General features: G+C 36.4%; 1 protein-coding gene across 12 annotated transcripts in view; it reads right to left on the bottom strand.

Moving 5' to 3' along the window:
* Window positions 1–25,688, bottom strand: part of LOC125461456 (myelin transcription factor 1-like) — a 149,924-nt gene that overhangs the window by 59,926 nt on the left and 64,310 nt on the right. For 5 of the 12 annotated variants that reach the window (XM_048550259.2, XM_048550260.2, XM_048550270.2 and 2 more), the window contains exons 1-7: window positions 21,718–21,830; window positions 11,419–11,525; window positions 9,697–9,751; window positions 9,275–9,305; window positions 7,239–7,301; window positions 6,700–6,971; window positions 2,860–3,753 (exon numbers count right to left, since the gene is read on the bottom strand). In XM_048550259.2, coding sequence (XP_048406216.1) covers window positions 2,860–3,753; window positions 6,700–6,971; window positions 7,239–7,301; window positions 9,275–9,305; window positions 9,697–9,751; window positions 11,419–11,525; window positions 21,718–21,742 — 1,447 coding nt within the window. In that variant the 5' untranslated portion in view covers window positions 21,743–21,830. Of the gene's footprint in view, window positions 1–2,859; window positions 3,754–6,699; window positions 6,972–7,238; window positions 7,302–9,274; window positions 9,306–9,696; window positions 9,752–11,418; window positions 11,526–13,315; window positions 13,378–13,485; window positions 13,554–14,741; window positions 14,921–18,930; window positions 19,330–21,717; window positions 21,831–22,143; window positions 22,361–25,688 lie in introns of those variants that run through there. The other 7 variants (XM_048550267.2, XM_048550265.2, XM_048550266.2 and 4 more) reach the window with 7 other exon arrangements.

Genomic DNA, 25,688 nt, shown 5'->3' with positions numbered 1-25,688 from the left:
CTTAAACTGCTTTTTGCTGATGGTTGTACAACATTCAGCACCATTTGTGACTCCTCAGGTACTGAAGCAGTTTATGTCCAAACGAAGCAAGACTTGTATCCAGGTTTGGACTGATAAGTGGCAAGTGACATTTATGTCATACAAGTGCCAAACAATGATTATCTCCAATAAGAGAGAATACAACCATTATCCCTTGACATTCAACGACATTACCATCACTGAATCACCCGCATCCCCACTACCAACTTCCCGGGGTTAATATTAATTAGAAACTGAACAGGGCTAATCATATAATAGTGTGGCTACAAGAACAGGTTAGAAGATAGCATACTTGCAGCAGATAACTCACCTCTTCGTTCCTCAAAGCCTATGCACCATGACTATTCTTTGTACGAACAGCTCCCTGACATCAGCAGAAAATTTACTATTTGTTTATTAGAATGTATCTGTTGTTGTCCTTCTGTCTGAGGAGTGTGATGGAATACTCCCCACCTGCAGTTCCAAAAACAGTCAAGAGGCTGGACACCATGTACATCAAAGGTGCCCGCTTGATTGGGACCACATCCACATTCACTCCTCCATCACCAACACTCAGATGCAGCACACTACGCCATCTACAAGGTGCACTGCAGAAATTCACTAGGTTCCTTAGATAGCACCTTCCAAATCCACAAACTCTACTACTTAAAAGGATACAGGCTTAGACATATGAAAACACCACTATCTTCAAGCTCCCTTGCAAGCTGCACACCACCTCAATTTGGAAATACATCACCATTCCTTCAGTGTCATTGAGTCAAAATCCTGGCACCCTGTCCCTCATGACATTGTGGGTGTACCTATACCAAATGGATCATAGTAGTTCACAAAGGCAGCTCTTCATCATCCTCTCAAGGGCAACTAGGGATGGACAATAAACGCTGGCCCAGCCAATAATGTCCACATTCCATAAGTGAGTTTAAAAGAAAGCATAATGGAAGGGTGGCACATCAATTAAGTAGTGTTTTGTTCTTATCAGGAGCAACTCCACTAAGACATCATCCCATTTTCTTCCTCTTTGGCTGTTCTCTAAAACCCACTGCTACCCCACCTCCCCCTTCCCCCATGAAGTCCAAACTCTCAACCCTAAAAAGATGCAGACTTACCCATTCCAATCATCATCACTCTTTAGGGAGATGCTTTAATTTCTACACAATCGAGTTCTTGTTCTGCTGGGATTACTAGAGCTAACCCAATAATCAAAAATGCTGGCAGCTCTCAAGTGTGGGGCTTTCTGTGCGCGGAAAACTGGAAGTCTGACTTCAGCTTTCTTATGCTGCTCTCAGTGTGTTATTTCTGCAGGGCAGGTTTTTAAGTCAGTCTATTTGTGACTGGTATTTCTTCCTGGGTTCAAGAAATATGTCCCTGATATCACCTCACTTATCTTCAAAGATAGCCACATTTTTTTTGCTGATGAATTTTAAAGTTTTATTCAAGTTGAATATAAAGACTTTGAACTAACTGTATGTTAAAGAACATTTGAAGATACATTTTAAATGATAATCGTTTCATACAATCTTCACTGAGCAAAATGTAATTCAATTAAGTATGGAAAATTACACGGGTTGCAGTTGATTATGGTTAATAATGAGTGTAAAAGTCCATTATTCCAAAGAGGTGAATTATAATTCCACTATTCAGCAATGTGAAATTAAAAAAATATATAGTTCATTCCAACAAATTATTACTTAATGGTCATTTCAGGGAGGATTTAAATCTTAAAAATGAATCCACATGGAAATAAATAGACCATTGCATTATTCACTGCTATGTTACTTATGTTCTTCCAATTGTATCAAAGTCCTCCGCAATATTTTATTGTTTTAACACACAGTGACAAATGGCTTATCTTTTATGCATTGAATCTCTGATATTGAAATTACTGCATCTGACACTAACCTATAAACATTGAATGCCTTTGTATGTAATCTTGTCTGTTATTTCAACAAAGCCACAATCCATTGATTTTACACTGGTAAATAACACCACAAATAGCAAAGGCAGGAATTTCAGGAAAACCATATTAAGTATCGTTATGCCTTAATCTCAGGGGCTTTAATTTTTATTTTCTCTTTTGTTGCCCTTGCTTAGTGAATGTGGTGGATCATGTTAGTGTTAGACACCAATATTTATATGTACCTCAAAATTAAGGGATCTTTTAATTGAATGGTGTTAAGTATTGTTGGTTGGATTTTTTTGACCATGGAGCCAACCAGAGATAAACCAAGATTTCAGACTTTAGACTAGATTCCCTCTCAAGCAGAGGACTCTTGACAGAGATCAGAATCAAAGACGCTGGCAATTCTTTGTCCTTCCTATTTTTGATCTGCAGAGGCCAACTCTGGCTTCCTATTGTGACACTTTCGAAAATCAACCCATTCCAAGATTAGAAACTGGACCGTCCTTGTCTACACAGCACCATAAACTGCATTTAGCCAATAAGGCATCCTGTGGACTTTCAGCTGAATATGTTATGCATAAACAGTAAGCCACTTGTAAATTCTCTTCGCTTTTCACATAAGTAGAATACCAAAATGCTATAATCAACTGCTGTTTTTACAATATTTTATGTTTTTAAACTGCATTCAGTTGAATAATTTAGAGAAATGCTTCAGTGTATTTAATAGCTCTGGCTTGAGTTCTAGCACAGCTGCAGAGCATGTGTAATTTTCTCAGTATGTGCTCAGTTATTTTATGCATACCGTACTGCACGTGTCATGCTCAATGTGGTGGAATAACAATGTACACTGCACTGAAAATTAAATCCATGTACATAGAATAATCAAGTAATTGCCGTCCAGGCTACAGCCTGCCACTTACCTTTACTATAAAGGTTTTTCCTGATGGAATCCAAAGGTTTGTTTGTTTTTTCTTCCATGTGGCTATGCCTCATCTGTTCCCCTGATAACCTACTGGGCTCCCTGTTTACATCTTCTCTCTTCATCTTCACCTGCTCAGCTTTCAGAGCAATGGCCTGCTCTAGGAGCCCAAGATTTCCTTTTGTCATCATGTCATAAATTTCTGACTCTTCAGTGATTGCAGATTTTGGAGGTAAACTCTCACTCTCATCAGTGCATTCTTCTAGATTGTCCTCTGCTATTGCTGAGCTTTCTGACTTTGGTTGTCCTTCACAATGGATTTCCTGTTCTATTTCTTGTGATATCTGCACTATTACTTCAGTATTGTCCTTGTATTGCACATTAGTGGACTTATTCTCCTCCATATCCGCCTTATCAGCCTCATCAACCTCTTGTTGGAAAACAATTGTCTGCTCACTGCAGTGAGATGAGTCAGTCATGCCCTTAAATTCTTTACGCTGTTCTTCATTTCTTTCATCACTAGATGGAAGCACATTTTCAACTATATTTCCTTCAACTGAATCATGATCCTGGTCAACTTCCTTTTCGCATTCAGAATCTTCAGTCACAGTCTCACTTTCAATAACATCTTTCCCGGAATCACTTTCTTCTTCCATTGCCTCCTGATGTGTGCTGTCTTTTCTATAAATGCAAGTCTCTGTAGGTTGTGACTCACTGTTACTTGGCTTTTTATCTGAGAAAGCAGGAATTGCGGTATCGTCTACTATTTTGCCAAGGTTTAGAAGTGATTTGGCAACTAATTCCTGATAGCTAACAAAATCATCCTTTCGAGTGCTGACATTCTTAGTTCCATCCTCCCAACGATGCCGATCATCTGCCCCTTTATGCCTGCCGTCTACACAAAGCAAAATGAAACATGTTTAATCTCCATTATGACGGTGTACTCAGAATTTTATCGTTAAATATTTCATTACACTTACACTAATTGATCACTTGTGGTATTGCTTGTGGGAAGTCACAAGATATCCAATTAATAATGGCTGGAGTGTGATTTAAGACAGCATGCGGTGTTTGTTAAACTTGTTATTGAGATGAAATTGTTTAAAGTAGCGTGTCCCTTTACGGTTAAATAGACTGAAGATCTTGAGGATATTTAGAGAACTTAGAAGTTGACGAATGATGCTTTCATTTTGTCAGATATATGCACAACTTAGCTCTTAGTCAGAAGAAACCAGAATCAAATAATACTCTTTTTAATTGATATTTTTGGCACATTTCAGTGTGATGTCCAAAGTTTTACCAATGTTTTTTCAGTCTTCCAAATGTACAACATTAGTCTTCTATATTAATCTAATGAATATATATATATAATTTTGTTTGAGGATTACTATATTCTTTGGAATATTTCTTTACATTGTACAGTGGGTAAAAGTTGATGATTTCAACAATCATCTTTGTACTTCAGCAATAAAATGTTACCACATCTGCTATAGTTGCAAGATGTAGTTCACATATACTTATTATACTAGTAGAGGGTATGGTGGCACAATGATAGCATCCCTGACTACGAGCCAGAATGACACTCAAGGAGATTTTGGCCAAGGAAGATGTGTTGATTTAAAAGAAAAACTAACTGATGAGATGAAGGCATTTCTGGTTAGGCCAGCATTTTTTGCTCATCTCTAATAGTCTAGAGGGCATTCAGAATCAACCACATTGCTGTGGGTCTGGAGTCACATGTAGGCCAGGCCAAGATAGCAGTTTCCTTCCCTGAAGGGCATTAATGATGATGGTTTTATGGTCATCATTATAATCTTAATAAAAAACCAAAAGAACTGTGGATGCTGTAAATCAGGAACAAAAACAAAGTTGCTGGAAAAGCTCAGGAGGTCTGTCAGCATCTGTGGAGGAGAAAACAGAATTAACGTTTCGGGTCCGAACCTGCTCAGGAAGGGTCACCGGACCTGAAACGTTAACTCTGTTTTTTCGATTAGAATGTTAATTACGGATTTTTTAAAATTGAATTCAAATTCCATCATCTGCCATGGCAGGATTTGAATCCAAGTACCTAGAACATTACCTGGGTCTCTGGATTAACAGCCCGGTGATAACACCGCTAGGCCATCATCTCATTACATGGCAAACTTGGTTAAGTATCATAAAGTAAAAATGGGAGTGATTCAGCCACATGATGTAAAGATATTAGAATCTCCACCACGACCATCCATAGCTCTAGGCTATAATATGCATGTAAAAGTGCATGTCTACACAGCAATGTGGATTCTTATGTGGGTGATGGCTGGGGAAGGGATGGGGTCAAAGTTGACTCAGTTGATCATTAAATTAGTATCAACAGCATTGGGTTGAAACTGGTTGGGGTGACTAGACTTCCCTGACTTAACCATGGTGCTGTGAGTCGGAGCTGCCTTTGGGACAGAACTCAAGAAGATGATTGTATTAGTAGCACTGTTTATAAATTATATGGAATCTAATGCCTGGATTATTTAACTACGAGAATGTAATGATAGAACATAGAACATAGAACAGTACAGCACAGAACAGGCCCTTCAGCCCACAATGTTGTGCCGAGATGTTGGCCATTGTTCACATACTCCACATGAGAAGAGGTCTAGGTAAGCAATTCCAGGTAACAGTAGCTGCTGAGGAGGAAATTATTCATATGATGCAATCTGTTCCATAAACAAAAAATACTGTAGATCAAAACAGTTCAGGCAGCATCCATGGAGAGAAAGCAAGCGAACATTTCAAGTCTAGATGACTCTTCATTAGAGCTGACGTGAAGTGTGGAGGGTCAACATTTATGAAATTGTGGTGGGGGGGAGCATGTCGTTCTGGGGAGAAAGGATGTTGACAGTTCAGATTAAGTGATCAGAATGTGAGAATGGCTGAACAATGGTGTGTCTGACTGCCAGACTGGAAAGAACAGACAGTCCCACTGGTGTCAGGTGGAGAGGAGACAGGACATGGTGACAGAAAATGTAACAATAAAGCTAAAACAAAGGGAAGAGAAGGGAGTGGGTTCGCAATCTGAAGCTGTTAAACTCATTATGGAACCTTGAAGATTGTAAAGTGTCGAGTCTGAAGATGAGATGTTGCCCCTCCAGTTTTTGCTGTGATTCTCTGGAGCATTGCAGATAATTTGCATGTGAGCAGGATGTTAAAATGATCAGTTACAGGAAGATCAGTGTCATGCTTCCGCATGGACCAGAGATGTTCTGCAAAACAGTCACCCAGTCTGCTCCCAGTTTGGTTTCTCCAATTTATAGTAGACCATATTGGGTGCAGCGAATACAATACAGGAGGAGGTACAGGTGAAATGCTGCTGTTTAAGCCCTTGGATGGTCAGTGAGTGAAGGGGCTGGTGTTGCACCTTCTGCCATTACATGTGAAGGTGCTGTAGGAAGGCGGTTGGTGTTGGTGGTTGAGGAACAGCCTAGAATGATCCCTGCAAAATGCAGACAGGAGGAGGGAGGAGAAGATGTGTTTGGTGGTGGCATTCTGCTGGAGCTGTCTGAAACGGAGGAGAATGATCCTTTGAATGCAGAGGCTGGTGGGATGAAAAGCAAGGATAAGGGGGATACAATCAGGATGTTGCGAGTGATGGGAAAGGAGGAAAAGAGGGCAATATTGGTGCTTGTCAAATACTGGCAACGTAGGTTTAGCAAAATAGAAGATTGCAACTGATGCACACAAACTGTCGTAAATGCTGTAAGGTCTCTCAGCCTTTTCCATGGTGATTGAGAGGTATCTTTATTATGTTATAGCATCGATGCAAAATTAATCATAATACTTCTAAGCATCTTGCTAATTTATTATGCACCTGGTACTGATTCAGTGCTTTCAATTCCTTCCATATTTTTTTCTTCATCCTCTTCCTCTTCTTCCTCCATTTCTTCTTCAACTTCAAGTGCTTCTTCTGATTCATCTATAACTGACTCCTCCTTTATCTCCAACTCAACTATTCCATCACTATCTCCATTATAACCTTCATCCAAAGCAAGTTTCAATGGATGGGATTTCCTTTTGGTTAGAGGTTGATCAGAGTCAGAGTCCTGTATTTTCCTCTTTCTTGCCAAAGGGCAACCTTGTGAGCTTACAATAAAAAGAACAGAATTTTAAAGTTACTTGCAAGGCACTTTAATCTTTTTAAACATAAATGTTCAAGAAAGAACTTCTAACTCTGAACAGAAAGTAAAGTAAAACCCTGAAATTACACCATGAGATATAACACGCAAAAATATTTGTCTGAAATTAATCTCCACTTGTTAAGTAGTGTGCTTGTTATTAGATTTCAATATACTAGTATCCCATTGTGCAATTTTCAGGCCACAGTCATTAACTTTGGAAAAATTGATTTACCTTCTGTGCCGTGCATATTTTCCACTAGCATGCCCTGAGCCATTACATCCTGGAGTAGGACAGCTGAACAATAAAATGATTACAACATCAACACTTTTGCACATTAGAGCACATAATACAATATTACCTGGTCATCCTCTTCTTCTTGACTTTGGTGGTGGCAATGTTTGGATTTTGTATAAAATGGGATTTCCCACTTCTGTGTTCACACTGATCTTAAAATTGTTTGCAATTCTGTTCACTCTTTGGGAGAAGCATTAGCCTATTTATTTTTAAAAGGATGACACCTCTATGAAAATATTAAGGTGAAACTATTTAAAATAGCTATTAATATCATAGACACTAACCACTGAAAATCTTGAGGATGGGCACAGAAATGAGAGGTTGTGTTAATAAATTCCTAGCTCAAGGTCAGAAGAACTTAACATTGAATGATAATCTTTCTTTACTTATACTATTGGAGCTTGATACACAAAGTGGGCCAAATATATTTTCAGTCCTTAATGTGCACCATGGTATCCTTTCACAGTAATCTAATAAACAGATTTATTGCAATTTTGCTTCTGAGGATTTCACTGATTTTGTGAAAAACTAGTGAGCGAACTTTTGATGACTGCACAAAACATTCACATATCAGTATTCACCTGCAAAGTCTAGTGACTTTTACAATAAAATTATGGATTGAGTGAATGTCCCCCTTTTATTATAAGGAAGGATGCACATTTGGAGATAATATTAATGAGTTATCAAAGATGTGTGGTAAATAATCTTTTTACAATCCTTGTTTTTAGTTTTGAAAATTGCTCATTCTTAGGAACTTGATCTTGAAAAAAACCTACAAGATTTAATTTTGCCAATATTGGTTGTTGGTAGAACTGCAATTTTGAATTATCTGCTCACAGATACTATTTACCTACATGACTTAGAGTTCTTGGAGACATGTCATATGGCCTAAGTCTAACACTGTCCTACTTGGTTGATACAATTGTACTTATAAAACTAATGTTCCAAGGTAAATTGAACACTTTTGAGATTGAAAACACAGTTACCTCTTTTAAAAAGATCACAACATACTTTCCAGATTACAGTAACCTACATGCTAGAGTTCTCTCCCGCTGCTACACTCAATTGCTACATCCACGCATCTTGCTATTTGAGATCATTTTTTTGGCATGCATCAATAATATATTCTATTCAGATTTAAAGCATCATAGAACAAAATCATATAAGTATGTTTTTGGAGAAACTGAACTTCTATTGTTTCTTGTTTTTGATTTCCTTCCCAGTGTACGTGTTTTTCTTTTTATATATAATGGTCTATAAATACTGAAAGCAAACAACATTAACCCAAAGCAGTGGGTGTAATTTTTAATTAACCTGTTGTCTGATGGCACTAGCAGAAGACTCGGTCTATTTGAGGGCCAGACCTCATTAGCCTGCTGTCATTGGGCTAAAGGCACTCTCACTAAACATGTGCTGGGAATATAAGACAAGGCAACACACAGAACAACTCATCCAGCTGAAATAAGAGATAACAAGGTGTAGAGCTGGATGAACACAGCAGGCCAAGCAGCATCAAAGAAGCAGGAAAGCTTCCATTTCGGGCCTAGACCCGTCTTCATTTTCAGAAGGGTCTAGGCCTGAAACGTCAGCCTTCCTGCTCCTCTAATGCTGCTTGGCCTGCTGTGTTCATCTAGCTTCACACCTTGTTATCTCAGATTCTCCAACATCTGCAGTTCCTACCATCTCTCTCAACCAGGTTAAATGTCGGTTTTGGGACAGGAAAAGGAAAGGTGACTGAATAGCCAGGAGATAGATGGGGTAACCAGGGTGGCAATGGCCTATATAACTCCAGTGGAACCTGGCCAAATATGCTGGATTGCGATTAGCAGCAGGACCACAAGGTTTTCATGATTATCCATTTCTGCCTAGTAGGACGAGAATATACCTCCACATGTCTATTCAGAAAGAATTTTACTGAGGCGTAAAGAACATAAATAGCTAAACTCCAACAGCATATTAAGTGCATATCATACCTTACATCCTGTCCCATGGGTTCTGCTGGTACTGGCAATTTGATGAAAAAAGAAGTGATAATCAGGATTTAGATTTTAGAAGCGTTTAACATTAGACATAGGTGCTAAGGAACCATTATACAATATGTTGTGATATAATTGATATTTAAGTTTAATTACATAATAAAGTTTCACCACTAAAGTAACATTGAAACTGTTAAATGTTAGATATATCGATGTAATAGGCTAATGTAGTACAAAGCAAGATAGAAAATGCAGCATCAGTAAACAAAGATTTTATAGGGTATCATAAGGTCCATTGTGTAACATTACTGAATTTGCAGCAAAGTTAACAGCAAAATTATTGCAAAATTTCAAAATCATTCCAGTAATTACCAGTGTTTACCAAAACGTTACAAGAAGTGAAAGCTGGTGAAACTTACTCCTGATTCCCTTTGAGCGGGTGCGTAACCTCTTTTCATCAACATCTTGATTCATCTGTAAAACGAAAAGTTGCAGTTAATGGGGTGTAGGTTTAATTTTGCCTTAAATATCTGTAGCATATATAATGCATGATCAGGTCAATTTCAAAAGACATTGAAGAGAAGTTACTGTAAAATTTATTCTAAATTATTACAGTGTGAACACTTAAGAGACTCAGAACAAAATCCTCTCTTTACTACTTTAGTGGAGACATAACCCAGTTTAGATTTATTCATTCATCTAATATAATATCAAAAGAGAAATTTGCTACCAACAATGGCATGAAAAGTTTCCTTTAATGTCTAAAAACATCACAAGGAATTTCACAGACAAACAAGAATTTTAACCCATGAAAGAGATTACAGATGTAGTGACTGAAAACTTTGATAGAGTGGTAGATTTTAATGAGGGTTAAAAAGAAGATGATGGAGAAGTAGTAACTTAAAGAGAAATCTGAAACGTAAGCCATGAAATGTTCAGCCACCTAAATATGTTTAGGGTAGTTCAATTGATAGTCGTGAAGTTTCAGGAAATATTCTTCAAAGTAACTGACATATTTAGGGTTTCTTTACATTAAAGAGAGCAACATTCAATACTGTATTATCACTGCAGTCATACCAGGATTTACAATTAATTTCCATTCTTTGTGTAAATTCCCATTGGTAGCATGGTTTGCACTTACACAGAGAAGCAGGTGTGGGATAGGCTGCAATTTATTTATTAGGCATTCAATACACAGGACTGCACCATTTCCATGACCTCAAAGGCATTTTTTCACAATAGGCATATTAATTTTCATTATGGAGGCCTAAGTTTAGCTAAATCTCTGTTTAGCATTTTACTCACAAACATTAGAATTTCACAGCATTGCAAATTTTATGTATGATGACTTGGCAATTGCTGCTTTCAGCAAATAAATTATTAAAATAGATGGCACATAAAACTCTAATGTGTAGTGCACAATATTTGTTAAATTTATATCTATGCATTGATCTGGCAGAAATAAATAATAAAAATAATATTCCTTTCCTAAATTTAAAGAGAAAGCAGGCGAAGAAGATTCAAACAGGATGTTTCTTAATAAAAGTTTTATAGTAGAAACACTATATATCGCATAATTGTTCATCTGTGGAGCAGGATTAGTAATTTGAGGGCATAGACTTCCTGGATACAGACACCATCGTCTTTTAAATCCCGATACTTTGCAGGAAGTGATCTATTAGTTTAATGTGCTGTAGCATCCTAGTTAAATTAGCTTACATATCTGATTCTACTGATTTTCCTCTGAGGCAAAATGCAGAGGAAAAAAAAATCATATTGCTGAAATGAACAATTAACCATGGGAAATAATAGATTAACTGATGTAGGACATTAGGATCCCATTTTAACTTCATTGTTTTCAGTGCACTGATGTTCGATGTTAGGTGCAGGAAGAAAAGCTGTATATCCAAAAATGTAATAGTCCCAGATTATTACTTTGAATATAACTGTGAAGCAAGTATGTACAGCAGTTTGCATGGAATGAGGCATGTATTATGCAATATCTACCCTATATATTATCGTATTTTGTGTAAGTTGTTCAAATGCATCAGTAGTAATTGGGACCATTTCAGTGCTATTATTGATCACAACATAAATGCAGCAAGTTCAGCACTAAGAGAGTGAAAACCTTTTCTTGTCACCTTTGTGTGTTTGTTTTGCAGGTTATGGGGTGTCTCACAAGTTCTGAGCTTTTCAGTACTTCCTTGAGTCCAAGTCTGATTCAGCAGCTCACCTCTAAATTCATTTTCTGTGTGATTTAAAGTAAGATTTTTTTTTAGACAAAAGACATGGCTCAAAAGTCAATTTACAGTCAACTTGAACATATTTTGAAAACTTGCCAAGTTTCCAAAGAGAAACATGCTTAGTGTATGGTGAGTAACATGCAAACTATCTATTTGGCCATCAGTGGCACAGCTGCTACCCTATGAATCCTGCATAATATTAATGAGATCACTCATCTCTTTTTAATTATTTTTCCAGCTCATTGTACAAATGATTGAAATAGCATTTTAAATCTATATCAAGCAATAACATTTACTCGTAACTTATCCACATCATTTGATAGTTGTACTAAATTCTAAAATTTTCATTCCTCTGTTGTGATTGTATCTTCCAATAAACAAATCAGTCATAATTCAAAGCAAAAATATTGACATGAAAAACTTCAAAATGTATTTAGGTTTCTTAAGCTGAATAGTTTCATATTCCTGTACACTTTATGCAACTGTATAAAAGGTGCTAGATTAATTGCTGTGTTAGTTACTTTGCAAGTTGCTGGTGCCTCAAAGCCTGATTGACATTTTTCTTTTGAGAAGTGAATGTCCAACATGGACAGAAGTCTGGCACCATACTCAATACTCGACAAAGCAAGTTACTGAGAAATCCATATGTATATCTGCCTGAGTTTGAGTGAACAGTTCCTGTTACAGTGAGGACATACAATACTTATGCAAATACAGAAAATGTTGATACAAGTTGGCAGAGCAAAGGTTTGAGAATATTAACTGTGTGCAAGGATACTGTAAAATGTTATAAATCTTTTAGCATAGAGAAATGGCAAGATTACTTTGGCAATTAAAGCATTGGCTTTCAGAGTTTTTAGAAATAAAACAGGAAAAGTATTACATCTCAGTGATGTGTGTATCCTTTCAGGTTTCATTACTTAACCAGGTTGCTAGATCAATCAACAATGTCTTAAGCACTATTCACATTTTCAAGGTTAAGTACTGATTACGGAATTTGCCATGAATTCAAAATCCCATTGGCAGTTACGTCTGCTTGGAGCACTACAACCACATACAGAACCCACTCACTTTCTCTTTAGGTCAGTCATAAGCTGGTCACTGGATAACTGATAACTGGATAACATGTACTTGGGCATCCTTAGTGCCTTGATTAGTATCATAACTCCACCACAAAATTTATGAGACTATTTCCATCGTCTTCTGACCAAAGGATGAATACATACTATAGCCCTCAGAACAAAATACACCTGTTGGAGATACAGTACTTTGAACCGTTTGCCTAACCTCATCATATACATGCAGACACCACTTTATAGACATCCCAAGTCAGTTTTCTCAAGAAACAACTGCCCCTCAGTGTAGTAGAACAGCATACAAGCCTCTGAGAGGGATATTGGTAAAAAAGGCATGTTTGGAGACATTTCCTCATAAAGGGTATGCAATGAAAGACAGGCAAAGGTCATAGATTTTGCTACAACTGTTTCCCATTTGACTGAAATCCATAGCACAGCTTGCTATTGGAATTTGCACGTGTCAGAGTAAATTCTTCTACTTCACATCTAATTCTCCTGAATATTGCTATGGGATTCCATGATTCTATGAGGGAGGGCTGTTTGGCGATGTCTTATAAGCTCCAAAGACCAGGCTAATTTGGAAGAAAGACAAGAAAATCAAAGCATTCAATGTCACTTCTCAGCAATGAGAGATTGCTTCTCCAGTTTCTTACTGAAGCCAGCTGACAAAGCAGGCATTAAAATGATTCTGAACAGGAGAAGAGAATGATTCAGCAAACCTTATTTTTGTCTATCCAGTCAGTATATGAAGTAATCCACACAGATTCTTTTAAATCACCTCCTGTTGTAGATGGAAAACATAATTGTAATGTTTTCTTCTAATCAAAGATATTATTGTATTACATTACATAATTGTAATGTTTTCTTCTAATCAAAGTTATTTACGTACTTCTTCATGAAGAAGTCTAATATTCCACTTTTATGTTGCTTTGTCTCCAAACCAGAAGTGAACTGATTCTGAAAAATATTAAAATGGCAACTTCACTCCGATCCCAAATACCTATCCTGTAGGATAATGTTCAGATACATGCAGCTGTATTTTAATGGTTAAAAACCCCTGCAGTTCTGATTATTTTGTCCATTTATTGTCCATTATAAATAAGAAAGTGTGATCAGATAAATATATATCAGTCAAATTTCCAAAAAAGAAAACAATGGAAAAAATTAATGTTTAGTCGTCCTACATTCAACACCAATTCAATTAACAAGTATTTCCAATTAAACTGATACAGGGCTCGAACTTGCTTTTTGTCTGAAACAGTTCAAATATGAGGCAACCTGACAGCAGCACTGCACTCCTATCTTGATACTGTCAGTTCAAATCTCAGTGCAAGCTCATACTCAGGCTTGTCCAAAATTGTTGAAGCTGTGTCTTTGAAGAAATTCCAAAGTATGTAACCGGCTTTCTAAATTAAAAAGAGCTATTCTCACCACAAAAGTAATGAGATTTGGCAGGTCAACAATGACTGGAAAAGTTAATTTGTCACCAAAGTTTTCATAGCAAAGTTAACATGCTTTTCTATTCTACTTTAGCGAGATAATTTGTATTGTTTTTGTTGCTGATACCCAGGACTAGTACTCAATCCATTGACTTTAAATCTATTTTTATAGTGTGTCCTCTTCTGTTTGATTTGGTTTGGACACATTTATAATTTACCTCCATGATTTATGTGGCCTAAAAGAAAAATTATTTTACAAAGGATTAATTCATTTTCAAGGTTTACGTTTACTGTACATTCCTCAATTTAGATGATTTTTTCGTGAAACCCACAGACCAGTGGATGTTGGTAAAATATATATATAAACCAAAAATATAAATGCTATTCCTTTTTTATAATTATTGCAACTCCCTCAATGGTCTTTTTAACATTTAACTAATTGAAATTTTAAACTCAAATCTGTCAGTTGATATAACTTAAAAGCAATAAGTTGTGCATAGTTTGCTCAATATAAATGTTTGACTTTCCCCTGCAGTAATCTAATTTGTTGGAAAAGTAAATACACTATTATTACTGCAATTGGTCAGAACATTATCATATTATCAGTTAAACACGGAATGACACATTCTTATCTTTGCATACTCAACAGACTATTGTATGCATAAATAATTAGATCTTTTTTTCTCATGTGAAAATCTCCACCAACTTTTCCTGCTTGGTCCTCTCCAGGGTAAAATACTTTTCCAGACATCACTTCTTATTCATTACGTTTGTTAATTTTCGAGGTGCAACAATGATCCTGGCTGCAAACTCCATCTGTTCTCTGTCCCGTAAAAAAAGAAAGGGATTGAACACAGCCGATAACTACCACCTGCACAAATGTGAGCATCAATACAAATTAAACAAATTGTACCTTACGAATTTTTACAGTATTTAACGCAAGATATTAACTTTCTGTTAACAATTTTAACCCTTTTAATAATATAATCTACTCTCCACTATGATATTGGAATCAATTCGGTACTTTCCAAACATAAAGGGAAAGCAGGTTTTATAAAGCTTCCAGTGCAGGGATTTAAAATGTAATTTTGATTTATACCTTACTGAATATACGTCACTTTGTATATTAGGGCTACATTGCTTTTCATTTGCTTTCTAAGCACTCTAAATTATGTATGCTATACAACAATTTTGGAGTCTCGATCAGTTCTGAGGATGGTTATACCCTTGCATATAATCCCCCATTGTGGAACATGATTTTGGCTTGATTTATATTTTGAGAATTCAGGCATATAAACATCTGAACTGAACTAAAACTGATACTTACTGAACTTTCAGCTGCAATTAACAATACACTATACCATAATTCATTATTGTGCTCAGAAATGAATGCAGGTTCAATCAAACAAGCAACTGCATGCCATTACAGCTTTTACATCAAACAATTCATCAATTGAGATGACATTTATTAACTAGGTAAAATATACTATATTAATCCAGGCAATTCCAGTAACAGTGGCTTTATCTGTCTTGTTTTTCTTCAAAATTGTCTACTACTTCCTATATTCCACCGGCACTGCTCTTCACTTTTAGAGACAAGATCTGCAAATACATTTGATCAATTGGAAAAATTCCTCTGCCAGTGCAATAAAATACAAATTTAAGGTGGCTTTTGATCAAGGTGATGGGGGTCTCCAGAAGTGCTGACGAGAGCTCCACATCAGCTTTTTCTGGGAAGGCCAGCCAAACTAAGTGTTAATCAGGTACTTGTCTGGACAGCAGCAAATCATCTGTGTGACCATGAACATCAGGAGTGGAAATCCTGTCTGCAAAGTTCTGCCATCAAATCGAAGGTCACCAGCTCTTAATTGTATGACAGCACTGTCGGGAAGGGGTGATTGCACTTAGTACTACACCCACTTGAGACCTCATATCAAGCAAGGACCTTGGCACAGGTGAGTGATGGTGGGACAAGGGCAATTGGCAGCAACAACAGTAACATAGTTCTCAGCTGTTTCCGTGCTATCTACTCTATGATCTCCCTGCCTGATGCTGGGTCTCTCAATCAGACCCTGGGTGTTTTTGAATACGGAAGTTCCTAAAAGAACTCCATCAGAGTTTGCTTTTTAAGTTTCCCACAACACAAGTCTCTTGCCCACAACTACATTGGTATCACTGAACAGAAGAATAATTGCCCACTTAAGGGTCTCAATTATGGTAGATGGGAAGACTCCAAGGATCTGCATCCTGCTACGGATTTATCTGACCAGTGGCAGGAAAGCAGTAGCGTTCACACCCTATCACCAAATTCAGCAAAGGGGAGGGTTTTTACACTGTACCCTTAGCTTTTCCTTTTGAAGTAGTGGGCTAAACTTTGGGCCTTTGGATTCAAGAATCCTGTGCTGGGCTATCAGAATCTTGCTATGAACCAATATGATTTCATTTAAAATGGTGTGATATTATGAGAAATGTATGCAGTATTAATCCAGAGACCAGACAAAACCATGTCAGATTTAAAGAGTCGTAAGTTGGTTGTCTGAGATAAATAACGTTCAATCCCTCTAGTTTGTTGGCTTTGATCAATATTAACATGGACAATAACTGCATAATCAAGTTTTTCAAGTGACTACATGACAAATGTAAGTAATAAAAAGTTCATGATTTTGCTACATTTACCCTATGCTGCACACTGTGTATACATCTGTACACAGAAGTTACATTTAGCAGGCTAAAGTTTTAATAACATAAAACTTACTAGCGCAACACAGTAACAGTTATATACAAATCTTTCAATCAAATTAAAAATAAATGACCATTAGTGTACTTATTTAAAAATAAATCCTTTGTGACTCATCTCATGTTCAGCAGATTTCAATTTGAAATGTGACAAGTGTGGTGAGGTTAAACAAAGGCTTCCTGCTGACTGTACTTACAGAAACCACGTGATTCCTTTCTTACAAATGTAAATGGCTCCTTTAAAGCTTGCAGGAGATATACAGTACCACACGTTTTGCACTGCATCCTGCATTTGATTTTTTAAAAAAAATCAACAATGTAATTATTAATTTCAAATTTGAACTGAAGCATCTCATATCTAATAACACTCACTAAAACTAAGTTGTGTGGTTAATTTCTCATTGGTGTAATTTGTTAAGCAATTTAAATTCTTGTACTTGATTGTGAGTGAATCAATCTAGCTGTATAATAACCATTTTAAGAAGGATTCTCAATTCTCCATCCCAAAAAAAATCAGAATTCCCAAAAACAAATTCACAAATTATGTGGTTTTAAGAAACAAATTTGTTAATTGCAGTATAATTAAATGCATAGGCTGCTGAATGGGAATAATGGACTCCTTCTCTCTGCTGCAATGTTCTATAGGTTATGTATTTTTTTCACCGATTATTGACCATGTTCTCTGGAAAGCAAAGAGCTTCTTGAAACAGCTGTTCTTTTCTCACAGCTAATTGCTTTTTTTCCAGGTCTTTATTAGCAAGTCACCTGTTCCCGTCACTGTGTAATCAATGATAGAAATCAGCACTTTCCCACAAATCATGCAAACAAATCTGTGCAAAGCTGGTCACTGAAAACACCCACCACCAAATTATCTGCCGATATCGTAAGCATTCTGCCAGACGGCTCTGAACTAAAATACAAAACAATTTAGAGACGAGGAGTGCTCAAGCTAATTTACATTGAACAAGGTTTCCACATAAAGGTTGATTTCTGATTTTTAACACATGACCAAACTTGCACTTAGCTATAAAGTTACCCTTTGTTAAAAAGCAGTATATCAATGGGATTTAACTACTTAAATCATGAACTTTTGATACAATTAATGATTTAAAAGAATGTGATTACAGTTTATCAGCATGTAAATATTGCTAAAGTTCATGTGAAAAGTGAAGTTTTAAGGTATTAAAATGAAACTAGAATAGCTACCTAAAACTCGTGTTAAGTTATATTGCATCTTATTGATAGATCTATTACTTTTACAATACTACGAAGCAACAAATGTAAATCAATTTAATTACATTCTTTTGTGATCACATTAAGGCTTTTCTAAATTCAAGCCTAATTCCCAAGGATTTGTTCTTTTGGAATACTTTCAATAGAAACTAAAAAGAAACTAAATCCTTAATTTAATCAGATATTGCTATTCAACTTGTATTGCACAGATTGAGTTCTACGTAAGCAGGGATGTGAAGTTGCAAACACAGAGAGACAAGGAAAAAATACAACACTAGAACTCAAGGTTTATCAAAGATGTCAGCTAATGTTTTCTTTTCAAAAAACGAACTTATTGGTAGAACCAATTTATCAAATGCAAAAGTTCTCTACAGAAAAAGCATCAAAAAGTCACTCCTGATTTGATTCAGCTCCGAAGTAACTTAACAACGCGTTAGATAGTTTTGTACTATCAAGAGCCCAACAGTTCAAGCAAACAGCTGACATATCAAAACAGCACCACAATCTGTTTTTACTTTAGAGAGCACAGATCAACTTCGTCAAAAGGATAATTCTAGAATGAGGATGTTTTGGTCAGTGTCTCTAAAATTAAGATGACCACGCAGAAGATTATTATAATGGGAGCAGATTAGGAAAAGGAGGTTCACGAGATATAGCTAAAGTGATGTAAATTCACCCTGAAGTGGTTTCTATTGACAAACAGATCAGCTGTGTCCGTACAAAGCTCAGAGAACAGAATAGATCCAACAACATACTGGATGGAGCTGCAAATTTTGCTCTCTTCCAAGCTGTCCCAGTTAAACAAATAGTTTTTTCCCAACAAGGTAGCACCGGCAGTTTCAGTTGTATTTATCAGACTTCAACAGAGGGCAAGAACACAAGCTTTGTCTTCTTTTGTCAGGAGGAAAACATTAATATTGACTTACCTTTTCCCCACAGCTATTGTCCACCTCGGTGAAATGACATCACGGAAAGCAATAATGAAATCTACAGCAGGGGCTGGGCCACGGCAGTCCACAACGGAGTATGAGACATGTGGTGGTTGAATTAAATATTTGATACTCCAGTGTGTCGTATAAGCCTGCTAAAGGCTGTGTGTCATTTACTTAATGACCAGTCTCATTAGTTAGATGGCAGAGAAGGCTTGATGCATTTTCTGTGTAAATACACTACCCATAAACCCTTGGGGTTGCAATATATCTGTTTACTCTATGAGGAGAAATGAATTTACTGTATACTATCTAATAGGTGGTCCTTGAAATTTAAACATCTCAGAACTATTGTTTCAAACATCATTGTTTCTACTGTAGCAAAAAGAATTGCTACACATCGCTGGTTAATGCACCCGATCTTATTAAAATTTAATGGGTAAGATTGCTTACTTTAATTTATGCTTTGAACTAAAAGCTTGTTAATGTCACAACTGTCAACCTACCCCCTCTATCCATACTTGTGGTAGAGTCCTAGGATTCCTATTAGAAACACTGTAAGCGGCCGAGGATATGACAGATGCCCTAGGTTATCAAAGCTACTTCCTTTGTTGGCTTCAAACCTTATTAGAGGCAAAGGACAGCAGCCATTCATTAAGATCATTTGAGATTTGCATTCAAATGTCATTTTCTATCTCACTTTACCAGGTTGTGCATATAGTAAGCTTCTACAAGCCAATCTCCCCTTGCCAAAATTCTATTAAATTCTTATCTCAAAGCACCAGGCAGCATTATACATTGCACTTCTTTTGTTATGCATTATGGCTGAAATCAATCAGCAGTGTCTGGTGTGGATCAGCTGTATCATGCCATTTTAAGAAAGAATAACAAAGAAACAAACAACTGGCAGAGACCACAGAGCACTAAGCAGAGAGACAAGCCTCAACCAGAGGACTAGATGCAGGAAAACTTTGGTTTCTTACAACATACTTTTAGCTCAGATTAATAGTATTGATTGAGTAATTACACACCTACTTTTAGAACAAAAGCACAGAGACATAAAGTACCAACATTTCCACGCTAAATCACATTTAGGTTATGTAAGTTAGGTCATGAATTTAAATAAAAATGCAACACAGCTAGTAAATCTTAGAATTTTATCATTTTAGCCGGAGATTTAACTCGAGTTATTATAAGATTTGTTTAGCGACAGGACTCCCTAAATGAAAATTTCTATATGATAGACACCTTGGACAGCTCCTTCCAGGCCCAGTATAATCAGTAGTGGACAAATACATGTTTCAGCACTTTAGTCAGCTCCAGGGATTTCTCTTTCCTGTGCAAACTTCAATTTGCTATGACTCCAATTTCCGTGCATTCCATAAATATTACTAGAGAGTATAAATATTCATATCTATCAATTAGTGAAAATACTGATGTCTGTAGTTAAAAAGGATTTGTTGAAAAACTGCTATGCAATCCCAAACTTTTCAAAAACTCAACCTGAGTTTACAAGATTACTTAATTATTGTGCAATGCTGTCAATATTTTTAAATAAATAATATTTACAATTAACAATTAAAATAAGTCAATTAAGTTAAGAGAGAGAAAGAACAATTTAATGCCAGAAGTTTAAGCATTCATACATAAACTGCACCAGTAATCATTCTTAGGCTTATACGTTTAAAGTAAATTGTTCAGTAGTGGAGTTGTTCACAAGTCTTTTGATGTAGAACTATGCTCTTTTAAACAGCTCTTACTAATTTACTACTTTTCAAAGTGAAGTTGTCAACTTCTTTCACAATAAAGTAGTTAACATTAAAATTTTTGTCACTTAAATTTTAAGAGCTTAAAAATCAGATAAAAACAAAATTATTCAATCAACATCAGTAAAAATATTTGAAATGATGAAATAATATTTTAAAATAGTATGAAAATGAATCTGCTTATTGCTTAAGTGCTTCTTCCAGTTCTACATCTGCTAAATTTCACTTTGAGCAAGTTCCAAGTTAAACTTTTTGCATAGTCAATGAAGGTAGCTCCTTCAATTACCAGCTGGAACTGAATTCATTTTTCATGTTAGTCTTGCAACAGATTTTGAACCTATGCAGATGGGCAACCCTAATTCACCAAACCACAATTAGTCCTGTTGTATGCTGGATGCAACTGGTCAGCATTAATATTGTATACGTAACAGCTGAGCATTTGGAGTGAAACCTGCCTGTGGCAGACCCTGGCAGATGGAAGCAGCACACAGAAACTTTTAATAAGCCTTCAGGCTAATATTGTTTTAATGATCCTTGTCAGGGGTGTATCAGAATCACTGAAGAGACACAACTTCTTTGCCCAAAGTCCAAGAAAAATACTTATCTCTCTTCTAGTTCAATACAAAAAAATAATTTTAAGGAAAGTAAAGTTTACACGTCCTCACCGCTCAGGTTTACAGGCTCTAACATCTTGTGGTGTAAAATAATATGCTCCAAACTACACTTAAGAAAGTCTAAGCAAAAAAATTCTGGGAAGTAAGATTAAGATACTATAAAATAATGCAAGAAATAGATCTAAAGTACATATTTTGTTTGCACAGATGTGGATAAAATAAATTATAAGAATTCATTTCTGCCTGTGCACAAAAATCTACAACAAAATAACTACAAATAATGCTCTGAACAATTACAATTGCTTATGTTATAAATCTGCAGCTTCACTAATGCCCAGTATTATCAGCTGAGTTGCAGGAGGAACAACTGTAAGGAAAGTGAATAAGTTATGCTTTGTACAAACCAAGAAATGTTCCACACAGCTTCATTCTTGCTAGTCTCTGGATATCTGGAAGAATAGTACAGAAGTGAGTATCATTCCTGGAAAGTTACTGCCAAGTGCGTGCAACTTATCAGTTGAAGGGACAGCACAGACTGACAGCTGCACCAATCACAGCCAATTTTGTACATAATTAAAATTCAATGCAACACATGAGAGCCAATCACATTGCGGCAATGCTGCATACACAAAACAATTGTCATTCAAGAATAAAATACTAAAAACTACACTCAGTCCTCCATCGTCATTAAAACTTCCTCTGTCCTATTTTGTTATTTGTTCATTTTAAGTTTAAATAGGGCAATTCCCCAAGATGACATACACTATATTTAAATACAAACTCACCACTGACACAGTTAACCACTTTACATCAGCACATGAACACTTTACCTTAATAGAGTTACAACTGAATTTCTTCTTCGTCTGTCACATAAAACACAATAGCATACAAACATCTCGAAAGAAAGCACAAGCCAAATCTATGTAGCTATATTTCTAGTTGTATGCTTTCTGTGACATATGTCCTGCTAAATAGATGCTAGCTTCACTTCATTTAAATAAGATGGAATTGTACTCCTCTACAACAGATGGCTCAGGAGATAATGATGGCTGAGCACAGGAGATTGAATGGCCCTGACTCTGTTGCTATGGCAGAAGCTAAATGTGTAATGGATGCAGCGCTTATTAAATTTGCTAGCTCTGTGCTTTCTGCTTCTTGAATGAATGAGCTCAGTGAAAGAGGTATGGCCAGCTAATGTCTCTGGGTAGCGTTTTTTTTTAAAAATCCCATAACGCCAGACACCTTTAATATTATTCCCAAAGTCTAAGGGTCATTAACCTATTAACTTCCCCAACCCCTCAAAGCCTTTTACTCCTACTGCACATACTGTACTCTTTGACAGAGTAACTTAACAGACCTACAAGAAAGCACAAGTGCCGAAAGGCATTGTAGCAGTATTTGCATGCATTTGTGGCATGGCAGGGAGACATCAAGCCCCCTAACAGGCTGTGTAAATATGAGACCTGGCAAAGAGTAAATACAGACAGCACTCTACAAACAGAGCCCAATTACAATGACAAAAGCCTGCCACACTTATGGGAGGAGCTCTCTATCCTGGACCACAGGCCACTGAGTGAGCGGCATTCTTAATAGGCTTTCTATAGAAGCGTAAGCTTCCATTACCAGCTGTCACTATAGAATAGCAAAACGATCCAGACTGTGGATTTAAGGACAGCCAGTGAAAGGGAGCAATTAATACAAAAACAAATGAATTGAACACAATTTACTGATTGTGTCCAATGATAAATCAAAAGAGACTAAGAAAATTTAGCTAGTCAAGGGTACTACTCAAATCAGCACTTTACGAGAAAAAGCATCAGATCAGTTTAACATCACTCTTCATGGGTTGAAACTCACTTGGTGTATAACTATGACGTGCAGATTGAATATAATTGCATTAGTAATTTCTGTATGATTTAAAAATTAGGAATGTTTTTTAATCTAATGTTATGCTTTATGACATATATCCATCGAATCTCCTTCCCTAACATTTTGTTGAATTAAGTACTATGTAGGTATTTACTTGAGTTGCTTGTCTACGTTTTTAATTAATGTTTGATTTTCGAAAAGAAACAAGCACTGCAAAGGAAAATAGTATTCTGAAACAGAGTAAAATGCACCAGATTTTCAGAAAATTACCACGGTAAAAGAAACAAACTTTTCTGGCAGCTCCAGACAAAGAATGAAATTGCTGCTGTATTAGCTGTACTGACACGTAATCTGTTTGATAGTCTTGCAGTTAAGCCCCATAAATCAGCTTAGCAGATGTCCTAAAGTAATGGCGGCACACTTCACGAAAAAAAAATGCATTCTTTTAAATTTCAGTCATGGAAGAAAGTGAATTAAGACTGTCAGCCGGTGAGCCAGTGACAATTATTCCAATAACGTCTCCTTCCTACTAACCACTGCCTTCCGCCCATTCTCCCCACCATGCCCACCCCACGATAAAAAACTAGAGCAATCAGCAAAGTCCAAAACAATGCCTCGCCATGTGTTCATCTTGGGTTTTAGGATTACCAACTACAAGCAAGGGGGAACCCCAGGGAAAATAATGGCTCCAAATGAATGGTCATTGTCCAGACACCTGGACACCCTGAGTCAGCATGCTCATGTACTACAGGGGATTTAGGTGGCCACACATGCAACTCTCAACTTTAACTGAGCCAGAGATTTTGGCATCTGTATGCAAATCACATGGTGCCTTGGAGTTTGGTATGTGAGTGCTTTATGCTGAGGTGTTATACCAATGCAGCATTTCAACAGTTTTCTCCAGTGTGACGTTTGTTCTGTATTTTTTCTACTCTCTATGCTGTATTTTGGGTGCAAGGTATTTTTCCAGCTTTTAGTAACATTACGAAACTGCCATGATAACTCTTTTCCTTCTACTATGAGCATTTCATTTCTGAGTTTTATTTTTATGCTATTTCTTCTTCAGATCTCTAATTTATTCAAATTCTTAAACACAGCTACCACTTTTATCCATTATAGCAGAAGGCACTCAAAATATAACATGAATTATTCATCACAACTGTACTGCAACAGTTCCTTCCCTAAAGTGCTGTGGTCTAATGTACTTTCAGGGTAGAGCTGTGTGTTTTTTTCCTTTAATAGTGTTTTATACCCTGAAGACCATAACTAACAATTACTATAATCACAAAAGTAAATGAAAAAACATGAAAGTTAAATCTTTGAACAAGTAAAGTTGTTTTAACTCCAATTAAGTAAAGATACTGAACTAAAATACGTATAATTTATACATTAAATTATAATTTTTAAATATTTTTAGGACAGGCATTATTATTTGACAACAATGCTTTCAGATTTGTAACCTTCTAAAGGTTCACTGTTATTGGCCTTTTTATCTCCATGCTCTTGTTAAGGCTCTTTGTGGTCTGAGAATGAAACGTACAATTATAATTTGACCCAATCTTGACAACAATCCTTCATTCTGAAGTTATGTGATAATCCGATAACATAATCTGTGTTGGAAAATTGAGTAGGATACATCAATAAATAAAGAAATAAAAATGAAAAACTAAATTGAAAACTTGAAAGAGGAACGTTAAAAATCAGAAAGCCAGCAGTTTTATCAGCATTAGTGTAGGTTTTCAGTAGCAAAGTACTGCAGAAAATGAAAATCTAAAATAAAAATAGAGAAGGCCAGAAACACTCAGAAGGTCAGACAGCATCTATAGCAGCATCAACATTTCAGGTCAAAGAGCTTGATCAAAATTGTGGGAAAGTAGACATTCAAGAGTTTTTAAGCCAATGGAAGAGAATAGGAAAAACAAAAGAAAAAAAATTAAAATAATTTGCAGAGCACCTGGTAAGAATATTTGGGACACTGGACAGTGAGAAAAGAGGTGGTGAAATGGCAGAAATGTATCTGCAATGATTCTATTGAAAGGTACGGAAGGGAAGGAAGGGGTTGATGGGGTCATCGGGAAGTGGACTGGGTACCTAGTGTATCTTGGAGGTTTTGTTTCTCCAAAGCCTCATTCTTCATCCTTGATTGGCAGACATTAGAATGTTAAATCAGCTGATTCTCAGGGTAAAAGAAAATCACTGATTAACAGATTTGGTTCTCTTTTTAACTCTGCCAATTGCTCAATGTCTGATTACACAAGAGAAACAGGTTTCAAGTGCTTGCCATTCCTGCAGTTGGTACTTTAATTTGTTCAGGTGACAAACACTGTTATTGGCAGGCAGTAAATGGATTTTCGTTTTAAGAAATTGAATAACTGTAATAGGGAGAATTTTCTAATACCTCTGATTGCCATTGTGGGGATCATTGATTCTATACAGTTGGTGAATGGGCAAGGAAAAGCCATAGCTTGATATGGGGAGTACACTTGGGCTTCACCAACATATTTGG

The sequence above is a fragment of the Stegostoma tigrinum genome, chromosome 19 (assembly GCF_030684315.1).
Source record: "Stegostoma tigrinum isolate sSteTig4 chromosome 19, sSteTig4.hap1, whole genome shotgun sequence".
NCBI classification, from domain to species: Eukaryota; Metazoa; Chordata; class Chondrichthyes; order Orectolobiformes; family Stegostomatidae; genus Stegostoma; species Stegostoma tigrinum.
The sequence above is the reverse complement of the archived record's forward strand: the minus strand, read 5'-3'. Positions and strand labels throughout refer to the sequence as shown.